The sequence below is a fragment of the Puma concolor genome, chromosome B2 (assembly GCF_028749965.1).
Source record: "Puma concolor isolate L17-30 chromosome B2, mPumCon1.1.hap2, whole genome shotgun sequence".
NCBI classification, from domain to species: domain Eukaryota; kingdom Metazoa; phylum Chordata; class Mammalia; order Carnivora; family Felidae; genus Puma; species Puma concolor.
Genome location: NC_141671.1, coordinates 35,262,641 through 35,278,233, shown reverse-complemented (window position 1 = coordinate 35,278,233; position 15,593 = coordinate 35,262,641). Strand labels below are relative to the sequence as shown.

Here is a 15,593-nt window from a genome sequence, read left to right as displayed (position 1 = left end):
GGTTGAGGAAGCCGGGAGGCTGGGGCCCCTCCTCACCGGCGCCTGATCCCTGGGTTTGGATGGAGTCAGAAGCAGGGCCTGGACTGGGGTGAGAGGTGCCTACATGCAAAGCTGAAGGGGGTGCTCACACCCTTGGTGCTCTCTCGCCTCACCCCAGTCCCAGCCCTACCAGGGCTCCGGGCACCAGCGGGGAACGGAGCACCGGTAACAGCGGCTGACACATCCTAATGACAGAGCCAAGCCCGGGGCTGAGCTACCCGTGTGTGTTAAGATATATGCAACATATTCACTCACTCAGCCCTCCCAACTCTCAAAATGATCCCCAGTTGAAGGTAAGGAGACTGAGGCTCAGAACAGATAACTTGCCCAGCTAATAACTTTACAAGTAAAAGTGTTCCAGAGTCCACACCCAACTCTGTGTTGGTGCGGTATCACCACCACACACACATGCACACACACACACACACACACACACAGGTGCACACATACACGCACACGCATGCACAAGGAACGAGGTGTCGCCCATTTGCTTTATCAGGACACGCCCCCCAGCAGATTGGCCACAGCTGGGCCTCGGTTCACATCCAGCCCAGCGGGCTGGGGAAGGTGAGTCACATGTGGACAGAGTCCCTTTTATAGCTCCACCACCCAGGCCGGGTCTGTCTTCTGCCACCTGACCTGCCAGCGGCTACCTACACCGGCTGTGCCCGTCCATCATGGAGAAGGTCCTCGTCCTTCTGCTGGTTGCCCTCGCAGTGGCCTACGCGGTGCCTGACCCTCGGGGAATCATTATCCACCTGGTAAGAGGGGTTTCAGGGAAGGAGTCATCTGAACATCCAGGCAGGGATTTTTTTTTTTTAAATTTTTAAATTTTATTGAAATCCAAGTTAGTTAACATATAGTGTAATAATGGTTTCAGGAGTAGAATTCAGTGATTCATCACTTACATAGAACACTCAGTGCTCATCCCAACAAGTGCCCTCCTTAATGCCCATCACACATTTAGCCCAGCCCCCACCAACACCTCTCCCTCTGTTTTTTTTATCTTATTTTTCCTCTCCTTCCTCTATGTTCATCTGTTTTGTTTCTTAAGTTCCACATATGAGTGAAATCATACGATATTTGTCTTTCTGACTAATTTCGCTTAGCATAATACACTCTTAGTTCCATCCACATTGTTGCAAATGGCAAGATTTTATTATTTTTGCTTGCCGAGTATTATTCCATTATATATATATACACACACACCACATCTCCTTTATCCATCTTTATCCATTTGTCAGTCATTGGACATTTGGGCTCTCTCCATAATTTGGCTACTGTCGATAGTGTTGCTATAAATATTGGGGTGCATGTGCCCAGGTGGAGATTTTTTAAGCTTCGATCTTAACCTCTAATGTCTCCACCTGGGGCTGCCTGGAGGCTGAGAGGTGAAGCAGCTCTATCTATCCTGCCCACGACTGTCCTGCCCTCTTCCGCTGGCGCCTCAGACAAGGCTGACCAGCATGGGACATGCTCAGGGCAATGGTTCAAACTGGCTGAGGGAGCTTTAGAAAAACCTAGAGCCCTAGGGTCCTGCCCTGGAAACCCTGGCTCAGAAATGTGCAGTAGTTTAAAAAGCTCTCCCAGTGAGTCTGGCTTCTGACCTAGAGGGACACACAGACACAGTTCTAAATGCCTCATACTGACCACGCGAGATAGGTCCTATTTGGATCAGGTCCGTTTTCAGATGGAAAGCAGTTGTGGAGAAAGGTTAAGCCACCTGCCTGAGGTCACGCAGCTGGAAAACACGGAGCAGGGATTGGAGCCCAGGCTGCTGGCTCCAGAGCCACACTGTCACGCTGCCCCATGCTGCCTCTGTACCCAAAGGTTCTTAACTCAGGGCCTTACATGGCTCAGAGGGTCCAGGATCCCCCTGAGGTTATATGTAGAAGTCAGGGGAGGGAGGAATTTTCCAGGGAGAAGGTCCTCACCCTTCACAGGCTCCTCAACGGAGCGTGGGAACCAGAGAAGTTTGGAGACCCCGTTTTGGGAACACCGAGGCAGAGTGTGGGGCAGTGACTTGCCCAGAGTCACCCAGGGAGTTGATAGCACAGTGGGTGCTAGAACCCGTGTCCTGACCCGCAACCACTACCCTGCCCGCTTCTCACACGCTGGGGCTGGGGGTGGGCGGATTGGCCCCCAGACTCAGGGCCCTGTCAGCGGCAGTGGGTGGCGGGGCAGGGGGGGTGTAGAGAAGGGACCAGTGGAAGGGGACCTGGGCTAACCGGCTGCCCCGACAGGAAGACGGTGAGCTCTGCCTGAACAGCCTTCAATGCAAGAGCAGGTGCTGCCACCGTAGCACGGGGCTGAGCCTGGCCCGCTGCGCACCCAAGGCCAGTGAGAACAGCGAGTGCTCTGCCAAGGTGGGTGCCCGCGGAGTGGGGGCGGTCGTGGTGGGAAGAGGGACCGCTCAGAGGAGGAGGGCCCTCAGGCTTGGGGATAGGATCATGGAGGAGCGTCAGCCTGGGCCCCGAACGCTGAGATTAAGAGGGGGAGTTCAGCAGGCTTCAAAGCACTTTCCCATGCCATCATCTCCTTTGACCCTCACAAGTGACCAGTGAGATGAATGGGGCGGGGGGTTGTTATCCCCGTTTCACGGATGGGTGAATAGAGGCCTCCCCAGAGAGATGTAGTCAGCGTAAATGAGGCACAGGGTGGGAACCAGCCTCGGGGCCCACAGTGCCCTCTGGAGTGGCAGTCAGAAGAAGACAGACTGAAAAGAGACTGGCCAGGGGTTCTTGGGGTCAGGCCAGGAGGCACGTTATGCCCAAAGTAGCCCCCCCAACACACAGCCTGTGACTCCAATGGCCCTGTGTCTTTGCAGACACTGTATGGGGTTTACTACAAGTGTCCCTGTGAGCGGGGCCTGACCTGTGAGGTTGACAAGACCATCGTGGGCTCCATCACCAATACCAACTTTGGCTTCTGCCACGATGCTGGACGCTCCCGGAAGTAAAACCACCGAAGGCTGCCCCTCTTCCACCACCCCTCCCTGGCTGGCCACCCCTTGGCCAGCACCTCCCTTTTCTGATTGGATTCTCAGCAATTAAAGCTCTTCCTGCAACCTTCCCCAGGCTCCTGAATGTTCTTGTTGAGTCAGCGTCTTCCTTGATGTCACCTCAAGCCTTTGCCTCATCAAGGTCAGAGGAAGTCAATAGGTCAGAGGAAGGAGGGATGGGTCGGGGGGCCAGGCGGGATGAGGCTGGACAGACTGGAGACAAGGTTGTGAAGCAGCCATGCTGAGAACCTCTCCATTTGGGGACCGTGACACCTCCCTGGGATGCCCTTCTTGCCCCCCAAGTTCTCAGGTACATGCACACACTTCTCGCGGGGAGTCATAATGGCCCATATTCTCTGCCCTGCGTCAAAATTTACCAGCCCCTGTCTTGGGGTCCTATCTTCTTTCTGGACCCAACTCTCAGGTATGCCAGCTGGTTGACACAACCCATGTGTTAAGGAGTCAAACCACTAACAATTGCTGTGGGCTTACTCTTTGCTAGCAAATCCTCACAACGATCCAGGAGGGAGAATATATCGTCTCCATAGATAAAACAAAAACAAAAACAAAAACTAACATTCAGAGAAGTTAAGCAACTTGCTCAATGTCACATAATTAGAAAAATTTGGGGGTTGCCTGAGTGGCTCAGTCGGTAAGGTGTCTGACTCTTGATTTCAGCTCAGGTTGTGATCTCACGGTTCATGGGAACGAGCCCTGTGTGGGGCTGTGCACCGACCACACAGAGCCTGCTTGGGATTCTCTCTCTTCCTCTTTCTCTCTACCCCTGGCCCAAGTGTGCTCTCTCAAAATAAATAAATAAACTTTAAAAAGAAAGAAAGAGAAAAGAAAGAAAGAAAGAAAGAAAGAAAGAAAGAAAGAAAGAAAGAAGAAAGAAGAAAGAAAGAAATGTCTGCTAATTAAAAACTTAAAGAAAAAGTTAGCAGCACACCCGCTAACTCCACCCCCCTACCCATTCTACAATTCCTGGTTCTTTCCCAATTATTCATACTAAGACAAATGGGTGGTATTGTAGGGAATTTGGCTTTGGTTTAACATAAAAACCATCAAACCTAGGTTGCCTTTGGCAGTACTGAGGTCCCCGTCACTGAGATGTGCAAGTGGAGGTTCACTGACCCTCAGTGGGGATGTAGGAGAGGAGATTCATGCAAAGAAGGAAGAGAATGAACTAATTAAAGCTGAGATGCTCTCCCAGCCCCAGGATTTTGTAGTCTGTGATTAAGGAATCCTTAGAGTAGCCACTAGGTTTCTGAGTTAAGACAGGATCTACCTGAAAAGTAACAAAAAAAAAAAAAACAAGGGATTATGGCTGAAACAAATAGGGACACATGTTTCTCATGAATCAAAAAGTCTGGAGGGGGCACCTTGGGGGGCTCAGTCGGTTGAGTGTCCAACTCTTGATTTGGGCTCAGGTCGTGATCTCACGATTCATGAGATTGAGCCCCTCGTCAGGAGCCCCTCGATTGAGCCCCTCGCTGACCACTGACAGGAAACCTGCTTGGGATTCTCTCTTTCTCTCTCTCTCTCTCTCTCTTTCTGCCCCTCCCCCACTCATTCTCTAAACAAACAAACAAACAAACATTACAAAGAAGTCTGGAGATAGGAAGTGTTGGCAGAACTGTGCATCTGTTACCTCCTCTCAACTGGCAGATGCCTTCACGGCAGCTCCTAATGGTCATATTCTCTTACCATGTTCAAGTTAGGAAGCATGGAGTAGAGGGTGGCTGGATAGGGGCTGAGGGCAGATTATTTCTCCTAGCCTACTTTCTTATCTTGCCCAAAAGCCTCCAGGCTGACTTCTCCATATCTCAATGGCTCCAACTGGGTCAAGGGACCACCTCTGGCCACAAGGGAAGCTGGGAAAGCAAGTACTGGGCAAAGGGAATGGGACCGCCATGACTGGCTTGGGCTAATTAGATCCCTCTCCCAGGGCTGGGCCCAGTACCAGCCAAACAATACTGGGGTTCAGTTAGCAAGGAAGAGAGGCAGAGGCTGTTGGGGAGTCAGGTAAGTATCCTCCATACCTAAGGTAGTGCTCAACTGGAGGGGCTTTCAATACCTTAACCCAGTAGAGGGCTCAGACTCTGAGGCAGGGTTGGGTCATACTCCGTGGTGCCTAGATCCAAAGCTGGGTGGGAACCTGCATTCATTCACTTCTTCATACATCTGTTGAATGACCATAGTGCCCAGCACTGTGTTACAGTCTATAAAGGGCGCGAGGGAAATGTCCCTAGTTTCCAGGGGTGAGTGGGAAGCTGGGGTCTGTGGCAGCAAGGGGCAAAGACCTCAACCCCCTGCTCCCTGTGTTAAATCCTTTCTACTTGAACCATCTGGAGTGGTCCTTGTTTTCGGCACTGAGACTAATACACGGCCGCTGGAAGAAGGGGAACATTTTTTGTTGTGTTGCTGCTGTTCAAAGGCACCTTCTTCTCACCCAGCCTGGAGCCCAGACGAGTCCCCATTTTCTTTTTTTTTTCTTAATATTTTTATTTTTTTTCATGTTTATTTAGCTTGAGAAAGAGAGAGAGAGACAGAGCATGAATGGGGAAGGGGCAGAGAGAGAGAGGGAGACACACAATCTGAAGCAGGTTCCAGGCCCCAAGCTGTCAGCACAGAGCCCAATGCGGGGCTCAACCCCACGAACCGGGAGCTCATGACCTGAGCCAAAATCGGATGCTTAACCAACTGAGCTACCCAGGCGCCCCAAGGAGTCCCTGTTTTCAAATTCCCATAAAGATGTCCTATAGGTTGTAGCCTTGCCATTGATACTTTCCACCTTAATATCCTAACCCCGGGAGCTCCCCACCTTGCTGTAACTTTTTTCTAGATCTGCTAGAAATTCAGCTACAGAAGTGGCAATATTTGCAGCCTTGAATCCATAAAAAATGCTGGATGCTGGACCCTGTAGACATATGCTGTCTAATATGGTACCAATTAGTCACATGTTGAGCACTTGAATTGGGGTACGCATAAAATACAAATTGGATTCAGATGACCTATTACCAAAAAAAGAATGTCAAAGATCTCAAATAATTTTTACACGTTGAAATAACACTTTTGATTGTGTTATAAGTAGAGTATATTGTCAAAATTGGTTCCACCTGTTTCTCTTTACTTTTTAAGTATGGCCATTAAAAAATTTAAAATCACATTGCACCTTCCGCTGGACAGTGCTGCTCTTTTAAGCTGAAGGATTTTGAGAAGAGGCATTTTTCTGAACTCCTTCATCTGTCTAAAAGCAGAGCCTCCCCAAAGAACTCAACTATCATAAATTCCCTCCTGGAGAAGTTTCTCGCAACCAAGAAAGATGGACTCTTTGTGCTGGAATCTTATCACTGCAGAAGTCAGCACCACACCTAAATGGACATTGTCACAAAAACTATCATAACTGTCATCTACTCTCCTAAGGGCCCATTTATCTTTCTAAAAAATAATGTGTTTTCCCCTAAGTGCTCTTTCTTCCCCTATTAAGAAGCCATTTTCCAGAGGGTCCTTCTCCCATTCCCCTTCCCCAATAAAGATGATATATATGCCCCAAATTCTAACTGCCTCATCGGGTCACCTTTTTCTGTGAACTCCCCCACATGCGTATGCATGTGAATAAAAAAATCTCTCTTTTCTCTTGCCAATCTGTCTTTTGTCAGTTTAATTTGCAGACCTTCAACACTGAACCTAAGAGGGTAGAGGAAAAGTTTCTCCTCTTCATTGTATGAAACCAGTGTAATCACATCAGCAATGTATTTTCCCCCTCCCCTTCTAAATTTGAAGACATTAGGTATTCTTGGAGGCTGGGTTTCCAGCCTGCAATCTCCCCTTCCAAGGGCCTTTCATAGATTTTCTCCAAATAAGGGGAGCTCATGCACCGTAGCCCTGTGTCTTTCTGAAGTACATGTGACACTGTGGACCTGTCTGACACATTTAGGAGCAATTTCCGCCAAGATAAAGGTTAGAGTGTTGCTAAGACTTACAGGGGGTGCTTTAAGTAAACCTCAGCTTCTATCTCAACTACTGAGCTCTCGCACCATAAGCCTGACGTCCTGGAGGACATACTTGGCTCAGATCTGGGTTCACACTTGGTTCAGCTAATCAGAAGTGTAGCTAACCATGGAACTTTGGGTCCCAAATCTGAATTCTTTATTCCCAGAACGTAACCCAAATATAGCAGGGCTGCCTTGAAGCCTGCTTCTGCAGAGAATTCACGACACTCACAGCCAGCAAGCTAGCGTCTGGCTCTTAAAGCCTCACAACCCAAAGGTACAGCTTGCGGAAACTCGTCCTGATTCATTGTCTCTCCGTCCCCACAGCACAGTAGGCGCTCTGATCTTTCTTTTCCTCACGCTCTTTCCTTGGCTCTCCTTTTCTCATCCCTCCTTTCTCTTCTGATCTCCCAAAAGAGTCCGATTCATCACGTTCAAGCGCTGTGACTGTGAACAAGTTGCTCAGTCTGTCTCAGGTTCTCCTGAGATGGGGTGATCAAAGTTCTGACCCCTCCTCCTAAGGTTTTTTTGTAGGATAAAATGAGATCCTGTGTGTAAGGGATCTGGCACCGCCCCCGGCATAAAGTAAGTGCTCCATAAACACAGGCAATTTTTTTTTTTTTTTTTTAAGTAATCTCTACACCCAGCGCAGGGCTCGAATTCATGACCCAGAGAATGACTCACATGTTCTGCCCACTGAGACTGCCAATTCTTCATACACATTTGTCTTGGACACTTCCTTTCACATTTGTGACCTTTAAGGTCGGGGGAACCAAGAGTTCAGGTGTGAACTGAGCTTTTGGCGGGTGGCTTATGGAATGGGCTGAAGCCAGAAAGGGGTTGGGGTGGGGAGAAGAGCTCAAGTCTCCTCTGGGGGACTTTCGTTCATGCCCCAACAGGGGAAAGGCCCAAGCCTAAGCTTCCGGCCTCTCAGCCCCTTCACTCCCCAGCAACCTGTGCCCGGCCCATCCCAGCCACGCCTCCCCAGCCCCTGGCACCAGGGGCAGCAAACACTGAAAAGTCTTTATTCCAGTGATGGCGCATCATCCCTCCCTCCCTCCCTGCCCCTCCCCTGCTGGTGGAGGCTCTGAGGGCTAGGGGCAAGAACACAGACTTGGGGAGGCGTAGGAGTAGATGGAGGAGGTGGGGAAGGCAGCAAAGAGGGAGCGTTAGAAGAAAATGTTCTTAGCTGACTTCCTTTTTTCAATTATCTTACAACGGCCATACATGATGTTAAATGATTTCTCATTCTTCGGAAATACACACGTCAGGTTCGGCAGGCAGGGACACTCGTTACACAGACCCAGGAATGTCTGCGAAAGACAGGACTTTGACCTTGACCTTGGGGGCTGCTTTGCGCTCAGCCCTGAGGGGGCAGCCTTCACTCCCCTGCAAGTGCTCCCCTGCAAGACCATCTGCTTGCACACAGCAGAGGAGCCTGGGCTTAAGGGACCCCTTCATGCACTGTTCAGTCTGTGCCTCTGGTTGCCTCCTCCAGGCTGACCCCTAGGATTGTTGGTGCCCTCCTAGTTCATTCTCTGGCATCACCTTTCCTGTCATTAGCCCAGGTGTCTATCCCGAGTGAAAAAACACCCTCCCACAGGGGACCTCCATCTTTTCTCCTGAAGTCCTTTCATGAGCAAACCAACACCCCTTTCCTGCACACCCAGCTCAGAGGCTACCCCAGCCCACAACCTCTGGGCCAGAACACCTGGAGCCACAGCAGAGCCCGTGGGGCTGTTGAGAAGGGTGGGCTGAGAACCATGATTCGGACCAGACCTTCTACCTGTGCCAATTGACAATGCTACTTCCAGAGTTGACCCACTGCAAAGGGGAACTTATATCAGAAAGAGAAGCATGGGGGCGCCTGGGTGGCTCGGTCGATTAAACATCCTACCTGGGCTCAGGTCATGATCTCACCTTTGGTGAGTTCCAGCCCCATTTCCAACTCTCCGCTGTCAGAGCGGAACCGGCTTGGAATCCTCTGTCCCCCTCTCTCTGCCCCTCCCCCGCGCACACTCACACCCTCTCTCTCTCAAAATAAATAAACACAAAAACAGCAACAACAAACCATCTGGATTCCAAGCCCCTGGCGTGGGGTCCCACCTTGGGTCGGTCCACAGGCTCCCCCAAGCGGCTGGGAGGTGCCGTCGCAGCAGACAATTCCCCGCTCCGGGTCGCCGTCGCCGACCCCGCACCCTCCCCTGGGCTCCGGGTCCGCCCCTGCCCCTTCTTTCCGGGGATCCTCCCCGCTCACCCCACCCGCCCCCCAGGGGGCGCCACCACCCACCTGCGGGTGACGCGTGCTGCCCTCGGACCCCTAGGGGGCGCAGTGCGACTCGCAGCCCTCGGTCTCCCGGCGACAGCACCCACTCTTGCACTTCTTGCTCTGGACGCAGATCTCCCTGTCGTCCTGCGGGGAGATGGCGCCCCCGGGCTTCCTCCCTGCAGGTTCCCCTCCCGCGCTGCGCCCTCACCGCCGCCCCCACTCTCGCCCGGGCTGGAGTTGGGGACGGCGGATGTCTGTGCGGAGGGGCGCCGGATTTTTCCCAAAGGGGGACCAAAGAGATATCACAGGTTTGCCTTTAGAGTCCCGCAGATAGGTTACTTCTCGCTCACACACACACCAGGGTGATCCAGGCCTTCCCGTCTTGGCTCCTGCGGTTCCTTCCGCGGCACAACCTTCTCTCTGCAAGCTCCTACTCACCTTTTTTTTTAATGTTTATTTTTCTTTAACTTCTATTTATTTTTGAGAGACAGAGAGAGACCACGAGCAGGGGAGGGACAGAGAGAGAGAGAGAGAGAGGGAGACCTAAAATCCAAAGCAGGCTCCAGGCGCTGAGCTGTCAGCACTCGGCTTAACCTGAGCCACCCAGGAGCCCCCGTACTTACCTTTTCAGTCGAGCTTGCACGGCACCTACAGGCTCCCTCCTCCCCCACACTCACCCACACCAGCGATCCCCAGCGCTAGGCCATCACATCATCTGTCACTGCCACCATCATCTCTCTGACAAGTTCAGTTCATTCAACAAGCAAATGCTGAGCACCTGCTGTGTCCAAGTACCGTTTCAGGCACCGGGGATACAGCTGGGAACAAAACAAACAGAAATGCCCAGACACGCCTTCCCTCCTGGAGCTGGCACGCCAGAGCAGCTGTCCAGTAGAACTTTAGGCAAGGACGAAAATGTGCTTTTTCTGCAGGTTCCAATTTGGTGATCGCTAGCCACGTGTGGCTAATGAGCACTAGAAATGCGGCGAGTGTGACCGAGGAGCTGAACTTTAAATTTTGCTTAACTTTAATTAATTTTAACTTCAGTCACTCTTGCGACTCGTGATTTGCTATTGGACAAGCATGAGTAGCTCTAGGGAGAAGACAGATAATAAATAAGTGAAATAGACAGAGTGGCACAAAATGCTGAGCGAAGGAAGCCATGAAAAGAATACTGTGTGATTCCATCACATGAAGTTCAAAAGCAGGCAAAACTAATCTAGAACAGAAGAGGTCTGGAGAGTGTTACCTTTCGGCCCTACAACTGACAGTGAGCCCAAGGGAGCCTTGCAGGGTGCCGGAAGTGCTCTGTAGCTCGATCGGGGTGGTGGTTATGAGGGTGTTTGCATGGGTTTTAAATTAATTGATTTTAATGTAAAATCAAGATTTGGGCATTTTACTGTACATAGTTTTTACCTAACATATATGTGTTAGATATTATTAATGAACAATTATTACTTATGTATGTATAATCCTATCTATTGCGTTTGACTAAGTGCCATAAAGAGAATAAAGCAGGAGAGGGTTGGACTGCCAGCAGCCTCTTACTGGCTTCCCTGATTTCACTCTTCCCAGTAACCCACCCCAGACCCCTGACCTCCACCCTGCAACAGTCTCACCTACCCCCTCTCCCCATTCTTTCCAGGAGGAATCTTTTTTTTTTTTTTTTTTTAAGGTAAATCCCATCATGTCATTCCCTTGCTTCAAAGCAATACCCCACACACACACCCCTCCCCCCCAGGCATCTTGATACCAAAATTCTTTATGGGACCTGCAGGGCTTATTCATCCCAGGGCTGCCTGCCCACCACTAGATCTCTTGCCTCACCTCCAACACACACACACACACACACACACACACACACACACACACCCTGCAGCCACCACTGGGACTCTGAACATATCAGAATCACCTGGCCCCTGGCCATTGGCACTTGCTGGTCCCTCTGCCCGGAACATGTTGTCCTTTGAGCTCTGCCTGACTGTCTCCCACTGAGCCCTCCCCAAACATCCAGCTATAGCAGCCCTCATCACCTGGCTTCACTATGTTCACAACACTAGGATTCTCTGAAATTATCTTCATCCTTCTTTCTTCTTCTTCTTCTTCTTCTTCTTCTTCTTCTTCTTCTTCTTCTTCTTCTTTTTTAACTTTCTGTGTCCCTCCTGCTAGAGCCTCAACTCCAAGGGCAAGGCTCTTTCCCTATGTTGCTCACTGCTGTGTTTCTTAGCCTCTAGGACTAAAGTCCTCACCCTTGGTAGGTTCTGGTTGTAATATTGTAATACCGCACCTTTAGGTCTTTGCCTAAATTTCGCTTTGTTCATAAAGTCTTCCCTCAGCACACGGTTTCAAACCGCACCCGCTCCTTACGCCACCACGCCTGAAGCCCCTTTCTTATTTCCTTTGTCCTCAGGTGTTTATCACCTGGGATATGTAAATATTTTACCTATTTGCCTCCTAGAGTAGAATATCCACACTACAAGGGCAAGGATTTTCAGGTCTTGTTCACAGCCTTATCTCTTGCACCTACAAAAAGAATTTCCCTGGGTGCTTGGTAAAATGGGTTGACTGAACGAATGTCTGTCTCTCTTACCAGACATAAGCCGGGGGTGGGAGTCCTGTGTCATATTCCCCTGTGCGGTGGCAGCACCTCGCACATCCTGGCACAGCTCCCGTGACTGGGACGGGGGGGTCTCTTTTTCCTCCCGGACGTCCTCCAGCCATCACCCCCTGCTGCCTCCGATGTCCGGCTTTGACCCACATCAGTGTGCACCCACCTCCCCAAACAGTGCGGGTCTCAGCACAGTGGCAGAAGACGCGACTGTATGCTCTCGGTCCCTTACCAAATAATTGATTCATCCCCTGCCAAATGAGCCGCTGGTGAGAAGGAAGAAAAGAGGGAGGAGGGAGAGGAGGACTAGGAGCAGCAGCTGCGTCATGGCCCAGAGCTGGCGGTGGTGCTCCTAAGGTCCCACCGAAATCCCTGCCTTGGCATGTGACTGCCATGTGATGGAGGCCTGGAGGGTACCTAATGAGGTGTGACTGCCCATTCCTAGGGTTGACTGGAGAGGCCGGCTGCCAGCTCCCGGATCAAAGGAACAGAGGAACAAACAGAGGGGGTGAAGTGGACGTTTTCCAGAAAGCGCCGCTGCGTCCTGAACCATTTACTATGCTCATTTGGCTGCCAACAGAATAGTCTAGTCTGCACTGGGGCTCTGGCACTTGCAAGATCTGGGTTCCAATTCCAACTCTGCTGACTACTGGCAGCGTGATCCCGGACAGACTTTTTAACTTCTTTGAGCCTCAGCTTCCCCATCTGCAAACTGCGGGCTAGTGCGGTCATCACAGGGGTGACACGATGCTTAAATGGTGACAGCTTGAAAACTGTCATAGGTCAACCATCAAAAACAGTCTTCCTTTGGGGCGCCTGGGTGGCGCAGTCGGTTAAGCGTCCGACTTCAGCCAGGTCACGATCTCGCGGTCCGTGAGTTCGAGCCCCACGTCAGGCTCTGGGCTGATGGCTCGGAGCCTGGAGCCTGTTTCCGATTCTGTGTCTCCCTCTCTCTCTGCCCCTCCCCCGTTCATGCTCTGTCTCTCTCTGTCCCAAAAATAAATAAACGTTGAAAAAAAAAAATTAAAAAAAAAAAAAAACAGTCTTCCTTTTTATTGTGTCACACTTGGGCTTCTCTGCTTCGGCCCAGAAATTACACCTGTCACTTCACTGGCCAGAAGTATTCACACAGCCCAAGCTACCTGCAGGAAGGCAGTCCTTCCGGTGCCAGAGATGAAGAAAATGAAATGGGACTTGAATTCAGGGCATCTGAGGCATCAGAGTCTCTGCCTTGTATTGGAGAGAAGGAGGAAACTATAGGGGTAGAGACCTCGCCTTAGAAATAAGGCTTCTGAGGGGCACCTGGGTGGCTCAGTTAAGTGTCTGACTTTGGCTCAGGTCATGATCTCATGGTTCATGAGTTCGAGCCCTTCATCGGGCTCTGTGCTGACAGTGTGGAGCCTGCTTGGGATTCTGTGTCCCGGCTCTCTCTCTGCCCCTCCCCTGCTCATGCTCTCTCTCTCTCTCTCTCTCTCAATATAAATAAACATTAAAATTTTTTACAAAGAAATAAGCCTTCTGAGAGAGGGGCTCAGAGCAGAGAAAAGACTGATCAGATGGGAGGGAAAAGATTTAGTTAAATGAAGGTGGACTGGAGCTTTTGCCTTCTCAGCATTAAGGTTATTTCTCTAGGGGTGCCTAGGTGGCTCAGGCGGTTGAGAGTCCGACTTCGGCTCATGTCATGGTCTCACGGCTCGTGAGTTCGAGCCCCTCATCGGGCTCTGTGCTGACAGCTCAGAGCCTGGAGCCTGCTTTGGATTCTGTGTCTCCCTCTCTCTGCCCCTCCCCTGCTTGTGCTCTGTCTCTGTCTCTCTCTCAAAAATAAACATTTAAAAAAATTTTTAAGGTTATTCCTCTAAAACCTCCAAACGAGGAACATTTATTTTATTTTATTTTTTATTTGGGTGGAGAGGGGCAGAGCGAAAGGGAGAGGGAGAATCCCAAGCAGGCTCCACACTCAGTGTGGAGCATGACAAGAGACTCAGTCCTACAACCCTGAGATCATGACCTGAGCCAAAATCAAGAGTCGGATGCTCAACCAACTGAGCCACCCAGGTGCCCCAGAACATATTCATTCTTGAACGTCCAAATGCAGAAAGCCAATGCCTCTGAATCTGCATATTAACTCCCATAAAGGAACAAAGAAACAAGTGTAAGTATTTATTACCACAGCAAGAAAGAGAGGTTCTGAAAAGCTTCTCATCTTCAAGAGACAGGGAATCAGTCAGGACTTACTTGGTTGCAAGTGATAGAAACCCAACCTAAAGTGGTTAAGGAAAAAAAAAAGTGAGTTTATTGGGTTTTGTGCTGTAAAATCCCAGGGGTAGAGCTACCTGGTTGAAGGCACAGCTTGTCGCAGGAGCTAAAATGAAGCCACTGCCACCTGGCTCAACTCTCTGTGTTGGCTTCATTCTGAGTCCACATGGTAATAAGATGGCTGCTGATAACCAGAGTACTGTCTCCCACGTTCAAGTTCAGTGGAAGAGAAAGCATTTCGTCTCAGTAACTCTTGGAGAAATTCTAGCCTTCATTCTGATTGGATCAAACTGGGTCATGAGTCCATCTTCAAACCCATCCATAAAGGCAAGAACCAGCCTCATGGCCACCTGCTGAACCAATCTGTGTCGGATTTAGTGTTCTGTTGTGAATGGAGCCCATGCAACCTCATGGACTGGGAACGGGAGGGGTGGTTTCCTGAAAGGAAATCCAGGGTCACGGAAAGAAAGGATGCAATGAATTTTTGGCAGGCAAGATCAGTAAGTGTTCTTAAACATGGCAAATGGGAATGTATAGGGGCTCACCCAGTATGCCTAATTTAAAGCAACATGAAATGTCACTGGCACAATTTCGATTTGATGTATTCAGTCTTTATTGGTTTTAATTTTTTCCAAAGTAGAAATATTCACACAATCTTTCATAAGTCACTACCAACCTCAGCCTGCTTTCTAAAGCAACGGTGTTTTGAGTGAATCCCACCTATTTAAGGAGGGTTTGGTGTTCTAGAATCAGCTTTGCCTCCACTCGGAAGGTTTCCTTCTCTGCCTGTCGATGCTCAGTCAGGAAGACAGAAACCAGTCTAGGTATTTGAAACAGGGACAATTGAAGACAGGGAAATGGTGGGACGCCTGGGTGGCTCAGTTGGTTGAGTGTCTGACTTCAGCTCAGCTTATGATCTCACGGTCCCTGAGTTTGAGCCCTGCATCGGGCTCTCTGCTGTCAGTGCAGAGCCCGCTGCAGATCCTCTGTCCCCCTCTGCCCTGCTTGCGCTCTTTCAAAAATAAATAAATAAATAAATAAATAAACATTCACAAACAACCAAACAAAAAGATAGGGAGCCAGTCACATAGGGGATGGAGGAGCTGAGAAACCCAGCAGGATGTCAAGGCCACCAGGAGATTAACAGCAACAGGAAGACACCGATGCCCCATGGCAGGAGAAACACAGTGACTGAAGTCCCTGGGGACTGCCGGAGGTGGGGGAGGGGTGGCTGTCCCAAAGGACACAGGAGGACTGCTGCCAGGAGGACCCCACCTGCGGCAGGTGTGGGGCTGGGGGAGGCGGGAAGAGGGGCAATGGCTCCTTCTCCTGCCCTCTCATCTTCAGCCCATCCTAGATGCCAGAGGACAAGGGAGGCTGGGAGATGTAGTCCCCAGGGATAGAGAGCGAGCAGTAGGAAGGCGC

General features: G+C 50.4%; 1 protein-coding gene across 1 annotated transcript; it reads left to right on the top strand.

Annotated features, from left to right (window-relative positions):
* The first annotated feature begins 643 nt into the window (after nt 1-643).
* Nucleotides 644-3,111, top strand: CLPS (colipase). Its single transcript, XM_025925843.2, has 3 exons — nt 644-800; nt 2,283-2,405; nt 2,867-3,111. The coding sequence occupies exons 1-3, from the start codon at nt 717-719 to the stop codon at nt 2,996-2,998; spliced, it is 339 nt and encodes a 112-aa protein (XP_025781628.1). The 5' UTR covers nt 644-716; the 3' UTR covers nt 2,999-3,111.
* The last annotated feature ends 12,482 nt before the right edge of the window (nt 3,112-15,593 follow it).

Bases quoted from the DNA above. Each gene is read 5' to 3' on its own strand.
- CLPS (XM_025925843.2), top strand. From the start codon at position 717: ATGGAGAAGGTCCTCGTCCTTCTGCTGGTTGCCCTCGCAGTGGCCTAC. The intron at 801-2,282 runs GTAAGAGGGGTT...CTGCCCCGACAG, and splicing joins GGGGAATCATTATCCACCTG to GAAGACGGTGAGCTCTGCCT. The intron at 2,406-2,866 runs GTGGGTGCCCGC...GTGTCTTTGCAG, and splicing joins ACAGCGAGTGCTCTGCCAAG to ACACTGTATGGGGTTTACTA.